Source organism: Telopea speciosissima, chromosome 5 (assembly GCF_018873765.1).
Source record: "Telopea speciosissima isolate NSW1024214 ecotype Mountain lineage chromosome 5, Tspe_v1, whole genome shotgun sequence".
In the NCBI taxonomy this organism is placed as follows: Eukaryota; Viridiplantae; Streptophyta; class Magnoliopsida; order Proteales; family Proteaceae; genus Telopea; species Telopea speciosissima.
Window position 1 is genome coordinate 7,443,960 of NC_057920.1, and position 23,208 is coordinate 7,467,167.

The 23,208-nt window shown below is 38.3% G+C and overlaps 3 protein-coding genes across 3 annotated transcripts in view; 1 reads left to right on the forward strand and 2 right to left on the reverse strand.

Annotated features, from left to right (window-relative positions):
• LOC122661481 (mitotic checkpoint protein BUB3.2-like) lies at positions 1-13,134 on the forward strand. The gene is made up of 9 exons (XM_043856886.1): positions 1-222; positions 350-480; positions 5,179-5,261; positions 8,708-8,974; positions 10,890-10,965; positions 11,570-11,650; positions 12,306-12,384; positions 12,489-12,589; positions 12,677-13,134. The coding sequence occupies exons 1-9, from the start codon at positions 103-105 to the stop codon at positions 12,759-12,761; spliced, it is 1,023 nt and encodes a 340-aa protein (XP_043712821.1). The 5' UTR covers positions 1-102; the 3' UTR covers positions 12,762-13,134.
• The window catches only part of LOC122661482 (adenine phosphoribosyltransferase 1-like), a 17,916-nt gene continuing 6,950 nt past the window's right edge, over positions 12,243-23,208 (reverse strand). The window contains exon 8 of the mRNA XM_043856887.1: positions 12,243-12,253. The gene's annotated coding sequence lies outside the window, so the exon portion shown is untranslated. The remainder of the gene's footprint in view (positions 12,254-23,208) is intronic.
• LOC122661480 (ATP-dependent Clp protease proteolytic subunit-related protein 1, chloroplastic-like) lies at positions 15,088-22,562 on the reverse strand. Its single transcript, XM_043856885.1, has 9 exons — positions 22,245-22,562; positions 19,703-19,818; positions 16,857-17,060; positions 16,639-16,743; positions 16,416-16,478; positions 16,099-16,210; positions 15,689-15,750; positions 15,424-15,606; positions 15,088-15,348 (listed from the first exon to the last, which is right to left on the reverse strand). The coding sequence occupies exons 1-9, from the start codon at positions 22,495-22,497 to the stop codon at positions 15,262-15,264; spliced, it is 1,185 nt and encodes a 394-aa protein (XP_043712820.1). The 5' UTR covers positions 22,498-22,562; the 3' UTR covers positions 15,088-15,261.

Sequence of the window (23,208 nt, forward strand, 5' to 3'; positions counted from 1 at the left end):
TCTCGTTGGTGTTCTTCCTACTTTCACTCTGCAACTCTGCTTACTCTCCTCCTTTATTCGCACACTAGGAAACCCTAAGTTTTACACAAAATCTTGATTAGTATGAGTGCGGCCTTTCCTCCAGTGCCGGGGAGGGAGCTAGCTAACCCTCCTTCTGATGGCATCTCCAACATTCGCTTCTCCAATCACAGCGATCATCTCCTCGTTTCTTCGTGGGATAAGGTCAGTGCTTGACTGCTTGAAATCTTTCTTTTCTTTATCTAGAACTTGGTTGCAGTTTGATCGTCCCCTGACAATGGTGTTGCTTCGAAATGTATGCATTCATTGATCGTATTTTTTGGTTGACTAGAGCGTCCGGTTGTACGACGCAAGCGCAAATGTATTGAGAGGAGAGTTCAAGCATGGGTGTCCCGTGTTGGATTGTTGCTTTCATGATGATTCTTCCGGCTTTAGCGCTAGTGCAGATTGCACTGTCAGGCGGTAAGGGAAATGCCGAGCACTGCCTGCTTGATTGCTTGTTGTTTATTCATTTCTTATTTTTCAATACAGCATCTTAATTATCTGGTGTTGGAAGGTGGTCAAACAATATGCTTTTTTGGTGTTGTAAGACTTCTTGGTCAAGCCAGAGGAGGAGAGCTGAATTTGGAATTTTGTCGCATAAAATTGCAAAGAACTTGTAGTGTTAAATGCGTCTAGAATGATTTCTTCTTACTTCTAGTTTACCAGCACCAGAATCAACAGGAGAAGCCTCCTCACCTCGTAGGTCTATTCCTGTTGAATCGCTTTTGTGTGGCCTGTTGGTTTTGCGCAACTTCTTTTCCAACTTAGTCAGTTAACTTTTCCATGAGTGGATCAAAATGTCAACCTTGAATGGGTGGACCATAAAGAATATCTATGGATGTGTATTTGAAAGAACAAGACCGTTTTTGTTTAGGACTCTGTTTTAGTTATTAAAATTTCACTGTACCTTGATAATCAAGCAGTGTGGTTGTTGAATGGTTCAATGCCCATTACAGAACATTGCATTTACTCAAGGTTTAAAAAACTAGAATCGGGTATGGGATCGGTCTCCATCAATTCCGGTTCTAATTGTCCCGGAACAGACCAGACTTGCCTTGACTCGGCGTAACTTGGTTGGACTTGGTACACATAGAATCCGGGTTAACTTCACAATTACTAGAGAAGAGATGTGTTTAAATTAAATATGTGGATATAATTAAAGATATGTATGATGGTGCGGTTATATAGAGGATGATGTTTCATAGAGAAGTAAAATAGGATGGATGAAGTGGAGAGGTGCGTCCAAAGTGTTGTGTGATCGGCGTATCCTTTAAACCTTAGAGGAAAATTTTATAGGACAATCATAAGATTGACTATGATGTATGGTGCGGAATGTTGGGCAGTTAAGAAGCAACATATAGATAAACTCAGTGTTGCAGAGATGTGGATATTGAGATGGATGAGTGGTAACCTAGGAAGGATAAAGTAAGGAAAGATCATATTTGAGCTGGTTTTGGAGTAGCCTTGATACATGATAAGTTACTAGAAAGTCGTTTGAGGTGGCATGGCCATGTTCAATGTAGGCATTGGTTGCTCTAGTACGGAGGAGTGCTTTGATTTAGATTGAAGGAACTAAAATAGCCAAGGATAGACCTAAAATCATAGTTCAAGATCTCGGCGAGATCTCGCTTTTAACTTGATCTCATAGGATCTTGAGATGAAATGCCATGCGATACACATTATCTCGCTCGAGATCTCGGTTTCTCGCTGAGATCTCGAGCTATTTCTCGTTTCGGTTTGATTCGGTAGAACCAGAAAGCTCATAATATACCATAGCTCGACGAGATCTTGACGAGATCTCGACTCGCTCTAGCCTGTCTCGCCTCTGTGAAGGGGAAACTCCATCTTTGGGTTATTTTTTTCATTTCTTTTGGCAAATCACACCTGCAATACCTCATCAAAGCTTGATTCATTGAAGATTGAAGCTGCTAATTTCCTCTAAGCTGCATCTCAAGAACCTAAGGTAACTATTCATCTCAACAACTATATTTTTCATAGAAACATGATATAAACTTGTAGACTACCAACTTAGGGTCCGTAGTCAAAGTAACATTTTGGGTTTGAATTTGTAAAAACTAAGGGTTCCACTGTGTTTAGAAGGCCTAAAATAGGGGGACTGTCAAGTTTCAGCCCCTATCTTGGCTATATGGCCATTGAAACCTACCATCGAGTTAAGGAAAAAAAATTTATGATCTCGCCGAGATCTCGGTTTCATGGCCTGGCGAAACCAGTAGCTAAACCGAGACCTAAAACCTTGCCTAAAATGACCTTAGGAAAAGTGGTGAGCAAAGACATGCATAACTTAGGCCTTATATCAAGTATGACCTTGAATAGAGCTGATTGGAGGGCAAGGAGCCGACCTCATTTAGTTGGGATAAGGCTGAGTTATTATTGTTGTATGATGGTGTAGTGACAAGTGTAAGAACTGTGGGGGGCCAAGGTGGTGAATTTCCAATTACAATTGGGTTATATCAAGGATCATCTTTAAGCTCTAATTAATTTTGCTTAGTGGGCGAGCCTTGGCACAACGGTTAAGTAGCGCCATTGCAACCTATTGGTTGTGGGTTCGAAACTTGGAAACAACCTCTTCTACAAAGTAGGGGTTAAGGCTGCCTACATTTGCCCCTTCTACAAAGTGGGATGCTTTCTTTTTTTAATCAGAGACATTGAAGATGAGGTTCCTTGGTGTATGCTTTTTGTTGATGATATTGTTTTAGTGAATGAGACAAAAGCATGGATTAACGCCAAGTTGGAGTCATGGTGTTCAACCTTGGAATCAAAAGGTTTTAAGATAAGTAGAATGAAGAGTTACACTAGGATAGATAGTGAGGTGGTGAAATTGATGAGACCGAGATTCCACAAAGTGATTATTTAAGGTATTTGGGCTCAATCATAAATAGCGAAGGTGATATAGAGGATGATGTTTCACGGAGAATTAAAATATTATGAAGTGGAGAGGTGTGTCTGGAGTGTTGTGTGATTGGTGTATTCCTTTAAAACTTAAAGAAAAATTTTATAGGACAGTTATACGACCTGCTATGATGTATGGTGCGGAATGTTGGGCAGTTAAGAAGCATCATCATAGTTGTCAAGGCGTCGCCAGGCGCCTTTCTCTCGCCTTGTAGCCTTGGTTTTTAACCCCCCGGGATCTCCTTGGTTTTGCCTAGGCGCCTTGGCAACTATGAGCATCATAGAGATAAACTTAGTGTAGCGGAGATGAGGTTGGTGAGATGGATGAGTGGGAAACCTAGGAAGGATAAAGTAAGGAATGATCAGATTAGATCTGATTTGGAAGTAGCTCCGATACATCATAAGCTACGAGAAAGTCGTTTAAGGTGGCATGGCCATGTTCGACAGAAGCCTTTGGATGCTCCAGTATGGAGAGTGATTTGATTCAGATTGAAGGAACTAAAAGAGCCAGGGGCAGACCTAAAATGACCTTAATAGAAGTGGTGAGGAAAGACATGCATAGCTTAGGTCTTGTATCAAGATGACCTCAATTAGAACTGATTGGAGGGCAAGGATCCATGTAGCCGACCCCATTTAGTTGGGATAAGGCTGAGTTGTTGTTGGAATTGATCTGATTTCGAGTTGAATAATCCGATTCCAATCTGGTTTTTTAATCCATGCATATTATTTTAGTTTCTTCTCTCACTTCTTAATAACTAAGCCAGTTTTACATGGGTTGCAAGGGCAAATTATTGTAATTTTTTTAGCTATTGTTTGAAATGTGAGGTTTATTCAGACTTAGCATTTATCTACAGTCAAGATCAAGTAGGGCCTGGTTGTGTTGAAGAAGAGAACACTGATTATGGAATATTGGCTTCAACATTTCAATTTCAGAACTTAAATGACTGTAGAGAAATTAGCATACTGCAAGTGGTTGTTCAAAACTTAAAAATGGTGATTGTATTTGGTCGCCTGCTTCATGTACTAATTAAATGATTTCCTTTATCTCTTCCCAATGTGAGAGTTTGATATTTTTTGAGGCTCATTTTGTATGGTTCAGAATGATTTCACTAGTGAAATTAAAACTATAATCAACCTTCTTTAAAGTTTCAAGCACAAAGTGAGAATTATTGATGGGATCCTGGTTCAGCCCTTGCAACAGAATCAAAATTCTCAATAGACAAGATCGCAGGGAGGTGAGAATACAACTAGAATTGAACAATTTTAATAACAAAGGAATAAGTAAGAAAGAGATACGAGGGATATGATCAAGGATTGCCTAGGTTAGCATCTCTGCAATCAAAACATGGCATCTCACCAAGCAACCCAACTTCTCACTAGGATCCACTGCATCTCATAGCTATTGGTATAAGAACCAGAAATTTTATTCAACTTTTTTCTTTTAACTTGTTCAAAATGCTTACAAGCAGCAGCCCTTTTATAGAGTGGCTGGGAGGATTCTAGACTCTCAGTGAGACTTTCTCCTTGACTCTTTGACCATTTAATGAACTGCACATTTTCAAGGATTTACATAACCATCAGTGGACTGACTTACATTTTGAAGGAGTTACACAACCATCAATGGACTGATTTATTGACTGAAATAATATCTTCTAAGACTGTAGATTATAGTTGTAAACAACTAGATAATACTTCTTAAATTCTGCACACATGCATTAATTACTTTTGACCCTTATTTGTAGACTTGGACAGGATTAAATAAGACTGGACATATCCTAACCTTAGTAACAAACTAGTAACAATAAAATAAGAGAATAAAACTGGCATGGACAATAACATGTGAATAGTAACTAAGGCCATGTTTGAACTAGGGACCGATTCAATATTGAACCAAACCAACCCAAATCGTAGAAAAGTCTTTTCTTCCTGTTTTTCTAGTTGAATATTGCATCAAATATAGTAGGGTTTTCTGGTTAACGCTTCCATAGATTTACCTGTAGCCCCTTTGGAAGGAAAGTGGGTTTGTGGTTGGTTTATGACAGGTGCAGTGTGGTTCTCCATGAATGTATACAATTTTTTCTTATCATTTTAGTTTTATTTTTAGGAAAATCCAATGGTTCTCTTCTATTTTGCTTGAGTTTGTTGTGTTGTTAACAAGTCGAACCCTAAATCACGTTTAATATCTAAAGGTGGCATATGATGTTTCAGGTATGTATTCAGTTCTGGCAAAGAAGATATCTTAGGAAGGCATGATGCACCTGTGCGTTGTGTTGAGTATTCTTATGCAGCAGGTTGTTTCTATGTATCTGATTTTGTTGACAACAAATTAGGAAGCAACTTAGTTTGTCCATTTTTAGCTTGAGATAGTTGAACTATTCCAGGCTTTCTTTGAGTTGAATGAGAACATCCTCTTTTTACTATCTTCTATTGGCAAATGCGTAGAATAACCATTGTCATTATGGGTGATTTTGTGAATACTGAGAATCTGAGATGTCATATGGTTCATAGTTATCTTGGTTTTATTTGTTTATGATAATTTAAATACTCACTCTACCATTTAGTGTGCCATTGTTTCACTTGAGAAAATGATTGTAGGGTTAGTGGGCAGGTTACAGAATCAATCTTCAAAATGGACGATTGATGTGGCTACAACATTAACCTGAGTAATGGTGGCTGCAAACTCTTTGTTTTTCACTTTGATCGAAATTCAGAGTCTTCTAGGGTCTATCATGATGGTAAATTGACGTAAGACAAACTCCGTTTTTCACATAGGTATGTTGGATTGAAAAGAACACAAAAGTGCAAATCACATTTTGTTCGTACGTTAAACAATTTAAAGACATACCCAGTGAGTAAATTAACATGGATTATAACAATTAAAGATCATTACCATGATTGTAAATTGATGTAGGACAAACTATGTCTATCACATAGGTATGTTGAATTGAAAAGAACACAAAAGTGCAGGGAAGTTGGATTCTCAATACTTTTCCTGTCTGTCCCTTGTCGGCACCCTGTTTCTCACACCCCACCCTCTTCAAAATCCCACCAAAATTGGTGGGATTTTGCAGAACAGATGAAGGATGAGCAGAAGCAACGGAGAGAACAAAGCTCCATCTCTCTTTAGGGGGCCATATCGAAGGTCACAATTGCTTAGATTTGTCGTTATGTAGGCTTCATTGTTTTCAACATTCAGCCTCGAAGCCCTCTCAGACATTGTAACTAGTTACCTGCAAGCACTATTGAAATCTGGAAGGAGGATCTCTCTTGTGAGAATTTGCATCCCTTTCTCACCATGTGGCCAATTTGCCAATGCTCCAAGTCTGTAGTGGATTTATCATCCGTTGTGTTTACATCGGGCTTGTATATTACTTTCGTTTTGTACAAACTGCAACACTTGCTTCATCTTGCCACCACAAGGAATCCTTTGGTAAGCTTCCATCGATCATTACCAAAATGATTGTGATATCCCTCTTCATCTAACTTTCTTGCAGGGATTAGATTTAGATGGAATTCTAGCACATACCTCATGTCCTTGAGAATTAATTTGCAATCGACATTTGTCTCAATACTCATGTCACCCATCCCAACAATTTTTGAAGTGTCGTTGTTTCCCTTTCTTACGACACTAAAATAATCTGTCTTAAGAGAAGTAAAAAGTTTTTTGTGATGGGGTAACATGGTATGATGCTCCTATATCAATGACCCAATTTTGGTTGTGACATGCGAGATTGAGACAAGATCTCTTGTAGCTCGAGACTACAATAATATCTCCATCTGAGCTTACGACAATGATGTCCTGTTTTTTTCTTTCTTCTCATCCTGGTTCTCTCTTTGTGTACTTTTGAGCTTTTTGTAGTTCTTTTTCATATGTCCTACCTTTTTGTAGTAGTAGCACGTGATCCTTCTTTTTGACTTGGAATTTCCTTGTGACTTCTCACGCTCTTGAGGTCTGCTGGTTCTGGTTCTCCTCTGGTTTTCTATAACTAGTGCCTCGTGTTGAGATGAGCCCAAGGGTTTTCTCCTTGTCTCGTCATTTAGCAAAATTCTTGTTACTTGATTCATTGTGAGTTCTCCATCTAGTGTTGAGTTGTTGAGCACCACCATTAGTGTCTGCCAACTGTCAGGTAACGAACTAAGAAGTAACAACGCTTTCAACTCATCATCAAACACCATCTTCATGGAGGGGAGTTGATTCACGATGCTTTGTACCTCGTTCAAGTGTTATGCAATGGACATTCCTTCTTTCTATTTCAGGTCTACAATCTTTCTGATTAGAAATGCTTTGTTGTCGGCGGTCTTTCTCCCGTACATGCCTTTTAGCTTTTTCCATAGTAAACGTGGATACCTGACAAAAGACTGAATCATCCAACCACTAACAAATGAAGCCGGCGGCTTTTCGGTCTAAGGCTTTCCACTCTACATCAGACATTTTCTATGGGTGCATGCAGATCCTTGTAGTACAGGAAATCTTCCAGTTTTGCTTCTCAGATCATCCAATTGCTTCTGTTCAAGTTGATCATCCGTGTTGAAATGCTTGCCTCCGTCGACATCGTTTACATACAATCACACCAACCATGCTCTAATAATATTAAAAGTCAAATGGAAAAAAATCATTTAACATTATTAAATGCCAAAATGTTACAGCTTACAACTACAAGTACACCTTACATGTACAAGTTTTACAGTGTTACAACTATAACTCCGTAAGTGAACAGTCAGCCACATCAAAGGTGAAACTCAAAAGATCCTTACATATATAAAATTGAGCTCCAACCACTAAGTATTAACCCTATTTTTTTTTTCAAAAATTTGTTGCAAGAAAATCAATTTTTAAATAAAAATATTTAAAACATAAAATTAAATTTGACTCTGTGAAGTCGTAGATCAACCTATGATATCTAACATAAAAAAAATTTGTGAATCTTCAAGAAAACACTACATATTCCCTAATATTTGCAAAAAATAACTTTGGGGGAAAATAGGGTACATCCATCTCAGGCTTTTTGTGTCTATATGTGTATGGACTTGTTGACGAACTTGGAGGCATGAAGGAAAGAAGGGAGGAAGAAGAACATCCTGTCTAGATATCAACTCAACTTGACTTTACACTAACTACTTGTGGCATTCTGTTCTATGACTTTCCCTTTTATCATCCTCTCTAGTTATCACCTTTTATACTAATTACTTGAGGTAGGTGTATCTAGTATTAATTAAAATATGGTTGGATGGTAGTTATAGGATAGAACTTATGAGAAAATTTTTGGATGACTAATCTGCCTCTACATATGAAGTAAGAAATGTAGTTTATGATTGTTGCGGTGTCACTCTATTCATCTAAGCAGATGATGTGTGTTATTAGAGGACATAGTTATGGTAAGTCTTCATGATTTGTGTTTACTTGGAAGTTTGCCTGTTCTAATTTAGATATGTGGGTGTGTTTAAATGATTGCTTTTGGTTCTTTTCTGAATATATGTGTCTCTGTCCGGTGCTGGATGAATGGTGAGATAACTTGGGTACAATTGCTGTTCTCTTTTGATCACTTAATTCATTGTTTGAATGTATCCATTTATATATATATATAATTTTTTTTTTATTTCATAAGTTTGTAACGATTCAAGTCTAGATCTCATTGTGTGTGACTTGTCTTTATGGAGTGTTGGATATAAGCATCATTCTTCTTGTTCTTGTGGAATTCATATCTCTCACATTACTTGTTTATATTTGAATGATCAGGACAAGTCATCACTGGTAGTTGGGACAAAACACTAAAATGTTGGGATCCAAGGGGTGCCAGTGGGCAAGAACGTACTCTTGTTGGGACATACCCTCAGCCTGAGCGTGTGTATTCCCTTTCCCTTGTTGGCAATCGTCTGGTAGTAGCAACTGCAGGAAGACATGTAAATGTCTATGATTTGCGGAATATGTCTCAACCAGAGCAGAGGAGGGAGTCTTCGTTGAAGTATCAAACTAGATGCGTACGTTGTTATCCCAACGGAACAGGCATGTAAAGGAATCTAAGAACTTCTGATTATTAATATTCTATGTTGTCTCTTTGACTTCTATTGCACATTTTTTTTCTCCTTTTTAACCTCTTTGTGCTCTTGTTCATTAGGAAGTCTTCTTCATAAGCAGTTAAGTTGTTTGTAATCATTTTCTCTCTCATTTACTGGTCCCACTGTAGTCATGTTATTTCTTATCATCAAATCCAGATTGATTTTTGGTTCCCTAGTTTTGGCAGTCAATCAGCTTCTTAAGTTTAACTATACTGACAGGAAAAGGATATCGTCTTGCTCATGGCTTATCCTTTCCTCTTGCTTTTTTAATATATCTTTTACTTCCAAATGCACTTGTGCCCACACCCACACCCATGTCTACATGCACATGCACTTAGAGATGTAAATGGATAATCGAAAATGCAGGGCCAATCGGTGTTTGTATATCCTTATGCATGTAATCAGGATATCAGATAAAAATTTGGATAGTTGGGTATATATCTGTTTGTTTTGGCATCTAATGTGCTATTAGAATTTCTTTCTGTATCCAAGTTTGTCTCTGTCATTTATTATAAAGTTAACTAGACAGAGGTAATTAAGTATGAGAAAATTTTTATTGATTATATGAAAAATTATTCTATAATACTAAAATACCATTCATCAATAAGGCTATAAATATCACATTAGAATATTAAAAGAGGTAAATTAAAGAGCACAAGTACAACATGGGTGTAATTTTGTTGGGGAATATTAAACTTCAATTTCCTCTTCTCTTTGATCTTCAGCCCTGATTCTTCCCCACTTCAACCCTTAGTTTTTTGTTCAGTTCATCAAGAATCCTACCATCCTAAAGCAGATTCAATCAAGTGAATCTACCATTGATTCTTTTGTTCTTGCTCTTTGCCTTCAAAAAATTCAACAAAAAATGCTATAGATTTGTGCTCTCTTGCTATCACTTAAATCTGGGCAGCTTGAGTTGAGTATTGAGCTCATGATTTGTCCAAGGTAGATCCTGTTTTACTTCTCTCTCTCTTGCACACACACATTTCCATGAAGTACGCAGAGGTTTCAATAGAAATAACAACTTTAGGGTTTCTTGTTTGTGGATTCAACCGATTGAATGAACCCTAGATTAACTTGTTTATTCCTCTACTTTTTTTCTTGTTAAATAGTTGGTCAGATGTCAGATGGGATTAGTCTGAATCAAATTCGAATTGGATGTTAACTGGATATCGGAAATATTTACTCCCCCCCCCCCCCCCCGCAAAAAAAAAAGATTTGATTACCACTTTTAAATGTCCAGTGGATTTTGAATTGAACTTGAGTAGATGATAACCGAATTTGAAGTTGGATAGTGCTACATCCAATCAGAATCTACTCAATTTACATCTCTTCCTATACTCGTCTGATTGCAGCAGATGCATGCAAATCAGTCATACATGAATCTTAGAAGTTCTCATCATTCTTGGGCCCTATTTATGCCCTAGTGTGAGCTTGAAGAACATGACAAAAAGTACTGTTTTAGGTAAAGATAGTGCCATGATGGTAGAGAAGAACTGCGACATGAAAGAAGTTGTCAAGTATCCTGAGGAAAATGGGTCAATTGTCAAATTTTGATACATAATGTTCAGTGCCAGATTAGGTGCAGCTTGTGACTGGATTCAAAATTGGGATGGGTTTGTTGAGGAAGATGCAATCAAACTCTAGGTGGTGTAAGAGGACATGCTTTATGATCCTCTATAAACCCAACCATTCATAGTTGCAAGTTGCAACCTTGAATTCGGGGTGGGGGGGGGGGGGGCAGAAAGTGCAGTTTAAAGTATGTAGATAAGGACAATTGTCTTCATTTTTTTGCTTCAGTCATTTGTTGCTTGTACTACCACAGTTGAATACTTATCCTAAACCTAAAATGCTTTTTGCAGGTTTTGCTCTTAGTTCTGTGGAAGGTCGGGTTGCAATGGAGTTCTTTGATCTATCTGAGGCTGGTCAAACGAAGAAGTAAGTTCCCCATTCCGAGGAAAAGTGTTTTGCAGGATCTTGCTCTATGCAGAAGCATGGATATACATGGATGTTGCATGGGCCTTTCCCAATCTTCTATGTCATTTGGATCATTTTGGAACCCTGCTTTTGGAGACTGGATCTTGCTCTTTAAAATTGTGGCGTGATAAGGATAAAACTTTTGAGCTCATGTTGCTCCGACGTATAAGTAGTATCCAACCAAAGTAATATTTGTTTAGGTGATCTTAATAAATCTTTATGGTTTCCAAAAACCTGGCCCATTTTCTGCACGAGGGCACATCATGGTTTCAAGTGTCAAGTTTGGATCAGGTGGATCGACTGCAACTGCTGTTAGAATTTGATACTTTTACCAAAAATATGTGAAAATTTCTCTTCATTGTTGCGACTTGTGACCTGTTTTTAGTCAGAATTGGCTAGGATCAGGATTGAATCGGCCAATCTGGATCCGGATCAGATTGGGATCGCCAATGGCTGATCTGAGCTACAACCCTAGTTATTAGATTTTGGTGTACATTGTGCGCTGTTTCAAAATTTTTTTTATATATATTTTATTGTTCTTTTTGTTGGGATAAAATTCATGCAGATATGCTTTCAAGTGCCATCGAAAATCAGAGGCTGGAAGAGACACGGTCTATCCTGTCAATGCCATTGCATTTCATCCTATGTAAGCATTTTTTTTTTGTTTTTTCTTAGCTGTGTTCCTTTTCCTTCATTTATTCAATGGAGGGACTATGGTGTTCAGCAGTGGTACTCATTGAGCAGGTGACCAATTAAGTTCTGGGCTTTTGAACCTATGAAGCAGATATAGAATAAGTCAAGGGCCCTGAATGTACATTGATTGGAAGGCTTAATATCAAATCAATTAGAGATAATTTGATCTGTTGAAAGATGCTGGTCCTGGATGATTTGCCTATATCTGCCATGTGCTTGGTTGGCTCCAAACTTTATGGACATGTTCTCCATGTCAGCCTCTTTCTTTCAATTTTCAACTCACGCACATGCTACCACGTGGTGGAATAAAGCTGTGAGAAAAGGTTGAATAAGTCCATAGTCTTGAAGAAAGTTGGATTGCAATAAATACAAAGAAAATGTTAAAACATGGCTGGTCAAATTATTGAGATGGGCCACGAAACTTGATTAGTGGACAATCCAGGTACCTATCTATTCGATCATTAGAATGGCCAAATCAGCCTGCCATCTGTGAGAATTAGCTGCCAGTCAATGAGAAGCTTCTGTAACAGCCAACCTAAGTTTGTTCTAGTATTAGCTACTTATTCTCTCATATTTTCTCCTCATGCTCCTTTGTTTCCCTTTGGCAGCTATGGTACTTTTGCCACTGGTGGTTGCGATGGATATGTTAATGTGTGGGATGGCAACAACAAGAAGAGACTATATCAGGTAATATTGCAACATGGTTCTGGGTGTATTCCTTTTTCCTTTTGATTGTCATCTGGGGATCACACATTGACTCTGCCTTGAATTTTTTCCGTTTCCTTACCCAGTACTCAAAATATCCTACAAGCGTCGCAGCATTATCTTTCAGCAGAGATGGTCGTCTATTAGCTGTGGCCTCTAGCTACACATTTGAAGAGGGAGATATCCCGTACGATTTGTTGTGAAACTCTTTTCTATTTTCATCCTCTCTTATACTTTTTTCACATGCACTCACTCATGTATCTACCTTTTGCAGTCATGAACCAGATGCCATCTTTGTCCGCAGTGTAAATGAGATGGAGGTTAAACCAAAGCCAAAAGTGTATCCTGCTCCAGCATAACCCACAGTGTAGAGACAGGTTCCTTCTGTTCAATATGTCTATTGAACATCTCAGTCCTCTACCTCTACTGGGTAATTGATGTGGATGGCTTTGTTCAGTTGTTCCTTGCTAGCGAAGAGTGCTGAACTTAAAGCCTGGAAAACAAAGTATTTGTTCCATGTCAGGTCACCTTTCTTTGTTTGGCCTCCCAACCATGGCTTTACTTGTAGATGAAATGCCTATGTACTTGCAGTAGGTAAGCGGGAGCTGTATTGTAAACCTACAGTCTATTAATCTTTACCTAATGTACCTGCAGTAGGTAGATGAAATTATTTGATCTGCAGCTCTACCATGTTCTTGGACCAGCTATTCAATTCTTCCAACCATTACTGAATGTCATTTACCCATGAGAATTGGATTAACACTGTCTGTAAGATCGTGTCCTCTTTGTAAACAAGCTGTTGGTTATATTGCTAGGTCTTCCCCTGTGCACATGCAGATTTTGGGAGGACTTTTGGTGATCCTTCAGAGTTAAACCTACAATATCTTCTGGCTTAACATGTTTCTTTTAAAAAGAGCAGATGACCGTTGATGAGCTGCTTTCAATGCAGCCTAATGTGTTGCTTCTGAGACTTCGTTTACACAGGTCTGGATCTGGGCATGGACAAATGAATCCTCTACCTTATTGAATGTTTACATTTTTACCTGGGTTCTGCAGCTCTTATCAATATTGCTAGCTTAACAAGTCAACAACTTCATCCACTTCAAAAAATGTTCCACGGTTGGGCAATTAGTCCCTTAATGTGGAGGCCTAAATATTGATAGAATTTATTTTCTGTTGATGAGATTTGTGCACGTTAATTCCTACTGCTTTCATTTTTTTATCAATCCTTTCACTAGTTGGTATTGTATATACAAAAGTAAGGGGTAACCCCCAAATCTTCCATTTCATGTGATTTTTACTGTTTCCCAACCCTACAAATCTTCCATTACATGTGTTCTTGTTCATATCTGTTTAGACGATGGTTCTAAGCATATCAGCCTTTTGGTATTGATGCGACCCAATCCGTATTGGCCGGGACTTACGCAGTCACAGATACCGATACTTGTATCTAGAGTCTAGATCATAGTTGAAATAGAAACAGGAAAAAAGTACTTTTATACAAAGCAATGTGTTTAAAATGACTTGGAATTCAAATGAAAGTTTTAAATGTTTAGATTTGAAAAATACTAAAAAAAATATCATCAAATATAAAACCAACTCATGTCTGATTAGTTAATTGGGTCCTTCTAAGTGTCACCTATGCATAGTAAGGTATAACTTTTCATTATTTACCACTTGACAATACATGAGTTAGTCCATGCAATAGAAAACCCTACATACATCTCAATGGCCAAACTGTAGTCCAGAATAATGAAAGTTTCTCAAAATCTGATTCAAAGTTTTAGTAAAACTATCAAAATGCCATCAAATAGAATTGACTATAAAATGCATTGTCATGTTTTGTAATATTAACTGCTTCTTTTACTCAATTGAAGGTGAAATTGTACCAATGAGATGTTTGTTTGATCCTCTTCACATGTCACACGGATTAACCAATTTAGGGGGATGAAAACCCCAATTAAATTTAATATTTTTTTGGGTACAAATTAAAATTAATATTTGACATACTAATTATAAGCTTATATAATAATAAATTATTTAAAAAAAATGCTCTTTATTTTTAGTGAAAATCGGCAAACACCTTTTTTTTTTTTGTTTGGAAACAATAGAGGTATCCAACTTTAGGCCGACTAAATCCCCCTTGGCTTGTACATTACCCCCATGTCACACATGAACCAGGAGCTTCTGGACCCTAGTGAGCTTTAGGCGGGTGGCCCTAAGAAATTATGCATCGGCGAAGGTTTGATCACGAGACCTCGCTTCCTGAGGCTTGTTCTGGGTGTTTTTACCGTATAATTGAGATCAACTCCGAAAAGGGCAAAAAATGGAAAGGCACAAAAACGGCATTTAAACAAGTTTTAACCATGGTCTCGATACACAAATCATCAATAGTAATGAGTGGGACAAAAATTCAAAGGAAAGCAATTTTGTGTACACTTGGGAGATGGCAACAGTAAGACTTGAACTTTTTTTTCTTTGAAAAAGAGGGGGGGGGGGGGTGTCTACTAATGCCTTTGCAGGATATTTAGCTGTACTTCTGTTGCCAGAACATATTTAACTAGATTTACCATTTCAACAAACAAAAAATACCAATTCTTCTGCAGATAGTGACTTCATACGGTGATGTCAATGAAGTCCATGGAGCAAACAAAAAGGCATATTCTCCTCTACACGCTTTTGCTGTTTTTGGGCACCTGTAATTTCCAAACTGGTTGCATGCAGTTACAAAATATAAATACATGTCAGTTGACACTGCCTCGAAGGGTATCCTGCTCCTCCAAAACATAAAATATAGAACAATAGCTTACAACCTCTTTTCTTCAATCCCTGTGGCACATTGTTGGTTTTTTCTACTCTCTACCTAAATCCAGAGGGTGCTGCTTGTGCCCCAACACCTGCCCCCCTCCTTGAAGCTTTTGATTGGGCTAGCATCTCATCATAGTTCTATATAGAAAATTAATTAAAGAGAAGATTTGAAACACAATGTAAAAACATTAGTGGAAATCAATGGTAACTTACTCGTTTCTCGAATGCAGCATCCCTTGAGTCAATTATCTTATCTGCAATGCCATAGGCGATTGCTTCTTGTGTTTGGAAATATTTGGGCCGCTGGATGTCTTTCGCAATTTCTTCCTTTGGCTTACCAATTCCTTTTGCTAGAAGTTCAATGTAGTAGTCGGTGTTTGCATCTAGCTCTTTTGCCTGGAGAGATGAACATAGTAAATAGCACAGCATGAGAGAGAGAGAGAGAGAGAGAGAGAGAGAGAGAGAGAGAGAAGAGTACCTTGATCCACATATCAATCACCGCACCACTTGATCTATTGACTTTCGGCAAATATAATTTTGCTGTAATCCAATATCACACAGTTAGAAACTCTGAAGGTAATTTGCAAGAAGGCAGATTGGCAATTCTCCCCACAACCCCAAAAGCAGAGTCAAATAAACCAAAGCATCTTGTAGGTCAATTGAAGCATAAGCCCAAATGCCCAAATGTTAGACCAACTGGAGTATGCTAACAATCATGTCAGAAACTTCGAGAATTAGATATAGACAAAGTAAACAGCAGATCCAACTATAATGCAGCATATTTGTTGGGTTCTGCCCCTCCAGGAGGACCATCATTCCAAAGTATCCTATGAAAGCATTGTAATTTCTGAGAAAATTTTAATTGCTGAAATGAAGACAATATCATACTAGACGCATTTGGCTGTAGTGCCCGATAACCCTTGGCTCCAAGTGATAGCAGCATTGCTGCTTGACCATATGCCATGCCACAGTTCACAGTATAGAATTTGGATTTGCAGTACTGTATACAAAGAAAGCGCAAACAAACCAATTGGGGTTTGATGTTAGAACCAAATATGTCTAACAAATCAAAGCTTGCATTGAAAAAAAAAAAGCTGATCATTTTTCCTTTTTGGAAGAACCTGTGGCTGCCAGCAGTTCTCTCATGGTAACAATTTCTAGAAAAAAGTGGTTCATACTTTCAAGCAAAAAATTAGAATGCTTACAGCCATGGTGTCAGCAATTGCATATGCCTCTGTTTCAGATCCAACGGTCTCCATCTTCTCATTCTGGCAAATAGCATATAGAAACAATTAATGCCAAGTGGCTTTCAAATCTGAAAGTAACTCAAGCAGAGACTATTATCTACATCATGGAATGTATGAACATCTATAAGCAAAACAAAATTCAACATTAAAAGCAGGAAATGGACTAAGTGCACAGGTAAACCTGAGTCCCAGGTGAATTTATATACAAATATATTGGCTTCGATGGATTGTCATAATCCAACCACATAAGTTGAGCAACAAGAAGCTCTGTTACTGCTGGAACTATCTGTAATCAACCAAAGCAAAATACAGATGACAAGGATCAAACATTATCAGAGAAATCAGAAATTCAAGTTCAAGGAGCTTTTGTTGTAGAAGAGCTTTCACATAGTGTCTTACAGGCATGCCAAGATAGCAAATCCGAGCATCTAAGAGTAAAGAAGGCAAATCTGGAGGAGCTGTTCTAGGCCTTCCGTATCCTCTGGCTCCTCCACGATACATGCTTACGCTCATGCTATACCTTGAAGGACCCCCATCTTTCATTCCCGATAAACTCCACATCCCTCCGTGGTCAAGATAATTTTTTGCAGATGAAATGCTTTCCTGTTATTTAAGCGCACACACACACACACACACATGAGATCCATCCTTGCTACCAATCCGGTCAAAAATAATATTTGGATTCTGCATGTAAAGCTGCAATCTTTATAAACAAAATTTGCTATTAGTTTTTATACAAGGTTCCTGCAACCACTGAACACGCAACACATTATCATGGTCTAATATGTCCAATTCACATGCACTCACTGCTGTTATCGGGATCCAAAGTAGAGTGGATCATCCAAACAGCAAGAGGCAATGCACCCGTTTTTGGAGAACTGGACTTGCTGGGTAACAAAACCCTGCTTTTGGGTCGTTATGAGTCCACTCAAATGATAAAATCTAAGGCTGTGTTTGGTATGCATTCTTGGAACACATTTTAGGTTGATTTCGCATTCTCAGACGATAAAATCAACTATTTTATCATCCAAGAATGTGAAATCGACCTAGAATACATTCCAAGAACGCAAAACAAACACAGCCCAAATATAGAGTGGTTGTTGTAAATAGTGTGAAGTTCAGGACCAAATAGTGAAGTGAAACAGACTCAGGGACTCAACAGGAAATAAAAATAAGAATGGGATGAAATAAAACTAAGTCAGAAAAAAAAGGAGCTTTTGCAAGATCTCATGAGTCATAAGTTGTCCTCAACTAAAAATAAGGAAACAAGTTGTCTCAACCTCCCGACCAAAACACAGCCAGCAGTAGAGAGGTTTTTTGTGATAGACCCAGCCTCTCAACCTAGGAACAAAACACAGGAAGATTACAAAACATAGTTGAAAAAGGAATCATAATACTAATAGGAAAACTTAACTAAGCCTAATCCTGTATGCCTACTTTCTACCCATATTTTAGGCCCATTAAAGTGGCCCATTACAATGGAAGCACATGGGATCAAAGAACCAACACATATATAACCCAGCCCAAGCCTTATTTCTAATAAAATAAGCCCTTTAGGTGACTTATCTGCATCAGTTTTTCAACAATCTAAGGGTTCCACTACGTTTAGAGTGCATAACATAGGGTTTCCCAGAAGCTTTGGGACCAAATTTGGTCATTTGGATCTTGAAACCTGCAGCCGAAACTTACTAGGTTTTGGTCGAGATGTCATAGTTTCGTGAAATATTTCGTTTCGAGGCTTGAAATCGAAACTTCAAACCTTGCTTCAACAAGTATACTGGAAAACAAACTCTCTTATGTATCAAACTTCCATACAATAAAATAAAAGATTTCAAAAATAACCAAGATAATGTAAGACTGTCTACCGAAGCTAATAGTCCCAAAATTAATCTTCAAACTCCAATAAACTCACTCAGGTGAGAAAACTTAGGTTTAGGTAGGAGAAATTAAACAATCAATTCTGAGAATAAAACTTGAACAGAGAGATAAACCACATTATTCACAGGGTAAGGGCAGCAGCAATTAGGAGGACTTAAATCAATAAAAAAAAGATAGGGACCCTTATTGGCACAGAGGAATTAAAGTAGAAGCAATAGCAGGTCAAGCAGGGCCCAAATCTGGTTCGAATGAAAGATTGCAGAGGCAGCAATAAGAGAAAGAGCTAGGGGCCACCACAGGAATTTTGTTTTGGGGTAATACACCACAGGGATTGAGAACCCTTCTCTAAGGGTAGATTAAGATCCCAAAACTCAGCAGAGAATAGGTCCCAGATCAGGAAACTACAGATGATCAAATTCTGCCAAGGAAACCCAGGTCCAGCAAGATTTGAGTGGTCCAAACAGACTTGAGAATAGATCTCCAGCAGCACCTTGTGGAGCCTTCTTACACAACAACAGGCTAACTCGATGGAACAGAAAAGCTTCAAATAGTAGCAGCAAAAGAAAGAAACAGAGAAGAAGAGAACTCGAGATAGAGGTGGGTGATAGAAGATAGGAGAAAGGAGGTAGGGATGGGCTTTCTCAGCCCTGGGTCTCTCACCCACAGCTATCCCAGCTGTTGAACAGGGATGTTCTCCCGTAACCGATGGCAAGCATGGCTTGAAAATTCTATTATTCAATTGTGATCCTTCCTTACAATTGGGGGCCTATTAATAGCTTAGGAAAGCTTACAAAATAGAAGGTAGAAAAAAAGAAACTTTCTAAAATAGAAAGTAGGAAAATAGAAACTAACTGGTTCTAGAAACTACTAAAGCTTTATAATCCAGCCTTCTAAAACAAAAGGAAGGACACTAAAATAGAAACTAAATAAATCAGAAACTAGGCAGCTGGGGATTTGACTGGTGAAAGACCAGCATCCTTGTCAAAAATCGTAGGGGATCATGGGTCTCCTAAAAGGCCTGCTGGGCTGGCTCGAGCTGGTCTAGTTCTGGTCCATCTGAAGCTGGTTCAATGGGCCTTGGTTCTTCTTCTTCTTCTGGCCAGTCGTGGGATCTACATCACCAGACAATTAAATAAATTCCTAAATACTCCTATGGGACCAAAAACTCAGATTTGGACCTGATTTTTATCAATCTAGGTTTCCAGATTGGGACATGCCGGTCTAGCCACAAAAGTGCTACTGCTTCATTGACTCTATTGATCATGCGGTAGACTCTTAGACTATCATGCTAAATTAGTCCTGGAATTTCACATAGCTCATCAAAGCTTTAACATGAAAAATTAGACAGCTACGTTAAAAGAAAGTACCTCTGTGACTTTTTCTGATTGTTTCCGAACGGGGCTATCTTCTGTCATAAACATGTCCATTTGTGAAGGACTAAGACCATAAAGGTATTTTGGAACATTTTTGTAATTGTCCATCACTGAACAAAGCAACCAAAAGAGTAGTTGAGAAAACATTACATTATTCTGCATTCTCAAATTTCAGGAAGATAATATCACACATATCCAATCAAGAACAAAAAATTAAAAGCCTAAATAATACATATGAACAAGAGCGACTTGTCAACCTTTGGTCGAACCTATACTAGTCCTTCTGATTAGTTTTTTAAGTGGCTGTGCTGTAATACGTATATGAACACGAGTGCATGCTTTGGTGCTCACCACATTATTGGTAGCAGTACTGTAATGCTTAACTTCAACATGAAGACAACCTTAAAGGCTGAAATACTTTTTGAAACCTTCCATCAAAGAAGGTAAGTAAATGTTTTCTCTTCAATTCAAAGATTTACATCCAAGTTCATATAAAGATTCTGAAACAAATTCCTTCAAACCTACGAAGAGTAGACTAAAATAGAGCATGATGCAATTGCATTAGACATTAATCTATATGGTTATGTGTAAGTTTAAAAGGCCCCCAAGGAGCAGTTAGTAGTCAAATCGGATGAAATTGACCTTTGGGTAGTCATATTTTTTATTTTTTGGGTCTCATTGTTATAGGCCTAATTTATAAACCCATAAAATGGGGATAAAGTTAGTACATGTGATTAGTAGTTAAGTATTCGAGTTTAATTAGAATACTTAATAGCTAGATAGAGTTCAATTTTGAGTTTATTTACTTTATCGACTGTGTGAGTGTGATCAAGAGTCCTTTATGCGTCAATCAAGAAATTTTAGAAGATCTTTGTATATGTAATACACCCCTCATCAATTGGAGATGGTTTGAGTAAAAGAATATGAGTTTTTTTTTTTTTAGAGTTGCGATGCTGTTGAGCAATGCATACGGGATTGGTATTCCAAACCTGATTTTCTTCCTTACAAACAGATTGATCTCATCTCTTTTCCCTCTCCTTCCATTGATCTGATTTCTTCCCTTAACAACGCAGTTGCTTCCTTTATCTAAGATCTGATCATAAATTTGATCATTGGGCCTGCTTGCATCTGAGATCCAGAATCTGGATTTTCAGATTGCATAAATGTCCCTTCCCTTGTGCACTCCCTTGATATCCAAAACAACCACCTCCTGGAAAATAAGATGGTTTCTTTTTCTTGAAAGCCTCAAGCTAACTCCAAAAGGGAAACATCATCCCAAGATTTTGACTATAGATTTCCAACTGAGCTGATTCACGAAAGCCTTACTTATCCTATTAGATCATTCAGCTTGTACTTGTAGTAAGTTCACATTTAGTACCCATATGATATTAAAACTAGTACCTCCACCAACCCCAACCCTAAAAAAATAAATCAAATAAAACTGATGCATTTCCAACATTATTTGAGAAACCCGTCTCGATGCATTTCCAACATTATTTGAGAAACCAGTCTCTTACTAATATACAGATTTCAGAAAACGGGAAACCCTACCTGAAATATAAAACCACCATAGAAATTCATATTCTTGGAGTTGCATCTCTTACTCTAGGTCCCCTTCCTGTTACTTTCCAGCCCACAGCACCAATTCAAATTCTAAACCTAGCTTACCTATTGTGAGCTGCCCTTCCCAACTTAATTTCAGAACCAGTTATGGACTAAGGAGATTGAAGGGGTTTTGATTTTAGGTACAAAGTGAGGGTTTCGATGTGAAAAAGACTGTTTTGAATTGAGAATATAACCTAGTTTGGCCATTTTCTAGTTTTGTTGACTAAGATCCTACATCCGTGCTCTCTTAACAAGTCACTGATGGATAAGGAGGTCGTCAGCTGTGCTATGTGCCATCTCTTTAAACATAAAAACAGGTAAGCAACATCCCTTCATGAATAAAGTAGCCTAGAGTAGGAATTTTTTCGAGAGCTAGGATCCGACGACAAGGGTAACAATTTAGTTTACTGTTCTCTGAACTAATGCTGCTGCAAAGAGAAAAATCTCTGGTGCAGTTGGCCCAGGTGATCACTTACATATGGTTTTTTCGCTAAGGTATATTCCTAAACAACTTAGGAGATGGCTTCTCATGATTATATCATTCAGGAGTCGAGTTCACTAAAATTACTATAATGTACGCTTAGAAAGAATAGCCGCTTACTGAGAGATGACATAAAAAATCCCAACCAAATATAGGTTAAAACAACTCAACCGTAAAAAGAGATGAGAAGCTACGTCGTAAGCATTAGAACTCAACGAGAAACAAACCCAAAGCGGAAAACGAAGGTGTCGAAGGTAAAATCATTTACATAAATAGGAGCGCTCAAAATTCAGAAGCTAAAACAGTGGAATCGATCTCCAGAAAGAGAAGGACGGAAAACAAAAAAGCAAACTAAATAATCCAATAACTAAATGAAATTGCAAATATGAGGTACAACAAAGGACATAATTAGATAGAAAGGAGGATAGAGGGTTTCCAATTAAGACTCACATCCGTCTTTCAGATTCTCTTCACTGAACCTTTTGGGTATGTGATCGAATGAGCTCGCAGAGGAAATCGTAAACCTTCGGACAACGTTTTGTCTCGAATTGGGGAAAGAAGGACAAGGCGCTGAGAAGAGTTTAGTGTCAGAAAGGAATGAACTTCTGGGAAAGCCAATTCCAGAACCAGAACGATAATCGTCATTGGTGGACGAGACAGATACTGGAGCTGCTGCGACAGAAGAGATTAGAGACGTCGCCATGGTTTTCTCCGTACCGAGTAAGAGAAGGTGCTGTTATCTGAGGAGGGAGGTCTGAATCTATTGAGGTTTTTGGGTATTGCAAATTAAGGTTCGCTGACAGGCAGCGTGCGCGGAGGCATAACATATCCGGAAGCATCATCAGGGGCAGGGGCGGGATTTCCTCCTTTGACCTTTCACGGCGCCAGGGCAGTCACTTTGCACCCTCTGTCTAGGTAAGGGGCTACATTGCCTTATGAGGGAAAACTAACGCTGCTGGGTCGCGTAGCTCTGCGTCCGGACACAAGGGTACACGATGTTACCTATGTTGATGCCTCTGTTCGCATTCTCATGGGCCTCACGCTAGTGCAGGGGCAACACAATCAAACAACGATCTCTTGCCCAAATGGTAAACAAGATTTATTTCTGATAATTAGAGAACAAACCGAGGTTTTACTATAGCCATAGATTGTAGATCTTGATAAAATAGGTTGGAATCTTTCTTCTCAAAGTATAGGCTTGGCTTGGAGACGGGTTATGTTTTGTAGGCATTCTTGGAGTGGATTTCGGGTCTGAAAACTCAATTCTTGGGCCTATGGTTTTTTTTTGGTTGGTAAAATGGCCTATGATTCAAAGTTGGAGGGAGTTGATGCGATGAGTGCTTTTCATGGTTAGGAATGGGATGACAATACAGTCACATATCAATATGCGGCTATTAGGCATGAAACTCCTTGA